Source organism: Lolium perenne, chromosome 4 (assembly GCF_019359855.2).
Source record: "Lolium perenne isolate Kyuss_39 chromosome 4, Kyuss_2.0, whole genome shotgun sequence".
In the NCBI taxonomy this organism is placed as follows: domain Eukaryota; kingdom Viridiplantae; phylum Streptophyta; class Magnoliopsida; order Poales; family Poaceae; genus Lolium; species Lolium perenne.
The window spans coordinates 326,874,320-326,879,241 of NC_067247.2; the positions used below are offsets into that span (position 1 = coordinate 326,874,320).

General features: G+C 53.0%; 1 protein-coding gene across 1 annotated transcript; it reads right to left on the reverse strand.

Moving 5' to 3' along the window:
• Window positions 1-2,220: 2,220 nt before the first annotated feature.
• LOC127296377 (thaumatin-like protein 1) lies at window positions 2,221-4,630 on the reverse strand. The gene is made up of 3 exons (XM_051326439.2): window positions 4,198-4,630; window positions 3,395-4,085; window positions 2,221-2,623 (listed from the first exon to the last, which is right to left on the reverse strand). The coding sequence occupies exons 1-3, from the start codon at window positions 4,250-4,252 to the stop codon at window positions 2,371-2,373; spliced, it is 999 nt and encodes a 332-aa protein (XP_051182399.1). The 5' UTR covers window positions 4,253-4,630; the 3' UTR covers window positions 2,221-2,370.
• Window positions 4,631-4,922: the final 292 nt, after the last annotated feature.

Here is a 4,922-nt window from a genome sequence, read left to right on the forward strand (position 1 = left end):
CTAAAGGCGATCGATATGATTCTGGTAGCTAGGCTGTTTGATCGGTACGCAGTTCGTAGGAGGGAACAACAGTAGGCACTAATCTGAACCTTCCTTTGGCCTCACTCATGAAAAAGCACTGGACCATATGAATGGCCACCATGGCCACCACCGCTCCGTGCGCATGGCCACCATCACCACGCCCGCCGTTCCGGCGTCCGATCTGGTCCTCCCAGATGGCACAGCCCATGTGCCCAACACCAAACCTCGCGCCATCAGACTGTACAGTGTACACTATTAAAGCTTTGTAGTGTACAATTTGTCCTAGTAGGAGTTGTATTCTAGTATTATCGTCCATGCTCGGCCAACTCAGCCATTCGTTTCGTTTTCCTTTTCGTTGCTGATTGAGCCAAGCATCAAACAAGATGTCAATCATCGGCTGCAAGAAAATGCTTGGTGTCCGTACTAGGAGTATGGGGTATTTGGTCGCTACATCGTCTCTGATAATGGAAGATCAATCACAGGATCACATCATGCACTGTCGGTAATAATGGAACTACATCGTCTGTGACAATGGAAGATCAATCACAGGTTCACAGCAAGCACTAGCTGTGTCGCTATGGAGATAGCTAGATCGAAGGGAATTGTTTTTTTCGGAAAAGGAAGGTGATATTAATTCTTTGTTCTTATAGAAAGATCCAAAAACAAAGAAAAAGTACAATGAAGCCCTTCTTCCAGATCTCGACGGCACCAACGCACAGATGCCGACGGCGACGCGCTGCAGCCGCTGCTCCTCAACACGCCTTGGATTGGAGCAGCCCCATGGCCTGCGGGAGTCGCCGAGCGCCGGATCCGAGGATCCTACCGCTGAAAATATCGCCGCTGACGCAGAGCAACCAGATACCACCTTCATCTTCATCTTCAAACATCGGGACCGCCTGCACAACGAGCTCGCCAGATCCGCGGACCTTCGAGCTCGAGGAAGTCGAACGCATGACGAAGAAGCTCCGAAGAGTGCCGCCGCCGGAAGGGGAACGCACCGACACCAAACTCCAAACCGGCCACACCTGCGCCTCCAAGATGCCGCCAGCCGGTAGCATACCTACCCCTACACTATGTACACTAGATCCGTGGATTCCCCAACCTCCCGCCGTCGGAGCAGCCACCGGAGGTGGAGGAATCCACAGATCGACGGCGAGCGAGGTCGGGAGACGCGGGGGCTCACAAAGTCGCCTCTATCGACTGTAGACGGGAGAATTAATTGTTTTTGTTATATAAATGGATCGAAGGGAATTTGATCATACGTATTCATATTTTTCCGACCGTTTAGTTTTGGAAGGAAGCGGCGGAAAGCTCTGCTTGCCATCATAAGATATGTCTTTTTCGTTCCATGGTGAAATATGAGGCAGAAATTGTTATAGAAGCCGAAATTTGTAGACTAGTAATGGTAGTTTGAGTCTTTGCGGCGATAAGAAGTTTTCTTGGCAATTACGGAGTCGGCAGCGGTATGCAAGTGGGGTGACACCACAAGAGATGGTCACGGTCTTATCTTTCAGGGTGAAAATCTAAAATCTGACTATAATTGGTTGTTCTGGCAATAAACTTATTGAATATATTGTTTTGAGAGGGGCAGAGACTTTCTTTGGAATGAAAACCAATGATCTATTATCGAGCGACGACTACTCTTGTGCACTATTTTTTTTGAAGGCGTCATTTTTGCAGAATCGGTGTTGTTTTTGTGGTGTTTGTGATGTTGCTAGGAGGTGGGATTTTTATTTTTTAGTTTCTTTTTTTAGCTGTGTATATGTACTGCTAGTAGATTGTTACGTTGTTGCAAAGGCCGGTGCTTAACCATTTTTTTTAAAAAAGGATTTGCATCAGTTCCGTCCGTGCTTCGTTTCTTGCATACCATAGCATTATTATTGCTAAGTTTGTTTGCCACTAGCGGCCGGAAAACTTTTCTTGGGAGAGCATTACGGCCGCCGGAGAAGTGGACGGCGAGTGCGTATATAATCATTGCTCTTGGACTCATATACATACAGCTACCATCCCCAATTCCGGTATTCATGTGCTTAAGAATCTTCTCTTGTGCTACAGTAGTATATTTCCTTTGTACTCCCACAACGGCGCAAACGAGAAAGAAAAAACTAAAAAAGATGGTGGATTTTACAATGGCGTGATGCGATCTTGGTCAAATCAAATCATTCCCCACTGGCTTCGCCCCCACCGTGCACGTCGCCGGCGGCCCACTCCTTGAGCCATGGAGCACAACGGCAGGGGAGCGCGCCTGTTCGCTGTCGCTCTGTTGGCCCGTGCCGACGTCCAACCAACGTTCTATTCTGACCAAAACCTCCCTGCTAATTCTGTCGTTGGTTCTGTGATGGTCTAATGCTATAGAATCAGCTGGAGCAAGAACAGGGCGAGCGGGGCGGCCGGGATCATGGCCATCCTCCTGGACGTCGTCGCCGCCGCCGACGCGTCGCCTGTGGCGAGGTTGGCGAGCCAGGAGGTGTCCCCCAGTATCACGCCCTGGCCGTTGTCCCCAGCGCCTTGCCTCGGCATCCCCGGAGGCGCGAACGCGGTGGCGCCCGGCACCGTCGGCGTCGGCGTCGGCGTGACCGTTGCTCCGCCCGCCGACTTGAGGCTGCTCACACAAAGAGAGTTTCACTGTCAGATGTTTCCCCAATTGGTAACACAGTAAAAAAGGAATTCAACAAGAAAATGATCCAGCACTGAAAGCTATTTGTGCACTTTGCCTTCCATACATTCCGCTAAGATATTACTACGGTCCTGTCATGGTGAGCTCAGCCACCATCGTAAGTTACGTCCATGCTCCCGTGCTCTGATCTTTTCTGACTTCAGAAGATAAGAAAATGACGACCCTCTGCACCGACGCTGATACGCCAGCCGACGGGACGGCAGTAACAAAAAATATTTCAACAAAGGGTCAAACCTCACTGGAGAAGCTAAGCACCCACTAAGTGCGAGATGAGTATGACATCTACCAACCAATACAGTTCTAAACCCAGACTGATCATCACACTCGTATATTACCTTCCAAACCTCTCACTCTCACTGTCCCCTCCTACTATTTCTGAAGCATGGCATATCGGAATACCGCACCTGCACGCTTTTCTTATGCGAGATAAGGTGGTGATCCCATTGTTCAGGCACCAACCATGCCATGGCCATGGCGATCCCATCATCGTCGTCTACCCCACGCACGCACGCGCGCGCACGCTTACCTAACAGTTCGTGCGAATCTCGCGCCCTTTCATGGCGAAACGGGAGTAATTTAAACCACGGCGCGCAGCGCACTACCTCAAACGTCACGCGAAAGCAAGCCTTTATTGTGGAAGGAAGCCAGTAATTAAATGCAGTGGTTAAGCGGCGTTGCGGGCGTGCGAGTGCGAACCTCGGGGTGGCGACGGGGCAGAAGGTGATGGTGTAGTCGCGGCCGCCGGCGCAGGTGAAGGTGGAGGTGGGGTCGTCGAAGGCGTAGCTGTAGGAGCGCGGGCACGCCAGCTTGAACGCCTGCGAGTAGGCGGTGGGGCGGCAGGTGCTCGGGTTCGCGAACGCGCCGCTGCAGCAGTACTCCGGCCGCCCGAACGCGTCGCACGCGCTCCGGCACGCGCCGCCGCCCGCGGACCGCAGCTCCGCGGGGCACCGCAGGTTCAGGTCCGCCGAGCACCCCGCCGCCGCGCAGGTCATGCCCGTGTTGCCGCTGCTCCCCGCCGGCTCCACCAGGATCGGCAGGTTGTAGCCGTCCACCAGGCTCACGTCGTAGAAGTCGTTGTGCCCGCCGCCGTCCAGCGTGAACTCCGCCAGCGTGGCGGGCGTCGCGCCGTCCCGGCCCGAGCACTCCAGCGTGCCCGTGCGGCAGTCGCCCGTCGCGCAGGTGAACCTCCCCGCGGCGTCCTGCGCGCACCCCGTGCGCGCCCACAGACGGCCCGACCACCCCGTCGGGAACGGCAGCGGGCGGGCCGCGCCGGGTGGGAGCGCGAAGCCAGTCGGCTCGATGGGCGCCGTCCCGGCGTTCGACAGGATGCCCGGCCACACCGTCCCCGTGCATTTGTTCACGAACGTGAATGTCACAGCTCCGCCCTCTGCACCAAACGAACAAATACAAAGCAATTCAGCTCACCATTTCCAAGAACTCCTGCAATTAGCTTCACACCATTACTGCAAAACACAACCGCTCTACGACCCTCGAATTACCTCTCAGGCATATGCAGAGCAGAGCGACGACCACACAGATTCTTTGAATCCCCATGTCCTCGAAGCAATGCAGCTCTGTTTGGTGGTCAGTAATGGCGAGGGCAAGGAGGAGAGGTACGCAGTGTCATTACAGCACAGCTACCCGTCAGTATTAGTACTGCTCCTCCAGCTCCAGTTTAGTACTACAGTGATGAGAGACGAGTGCGACAGTACAGGGAGGTCGGCCTAGAATAAGAGGCCACCACCCATAAACTATCAAGGTTTGGATGAGAGACAGAGACTCGAGGGAAGAAGGGGGAATCCGAGCTATCCCTCCATGGCTGTATTTATAACCGAGAGAGGCCGTCTACTGACTAGCTCTGTCATGCATGTATAATTCTTCAGCAAAGGGAAAAGCATGGAGTGGGGCGCTTGATTGGATTCAGATAACCTTTTCTTCTCTGCAATTTGCATCAGGAGAGGGCCTAGGGTTAATTCATCTATGCAATTTCCACGATGGTCGATGGATCGGGAATGTATAAAGGCGATGCCCGTATCTTTCCGCGGAAAGCCGTGCATCGTGCGATGAGATTTCAGTGGAGGATGGATAGGTATGTCTTAACCAACGATTACAAGATAAGACCAGAGCATAATGAAATATGGAGGATGGTAGTCATCGAGTTGCTTTGATGAAATTCTTGTTGGGTAAATGCATCCAAGCTAAATGTTTGACAGTTCAGCAGCAG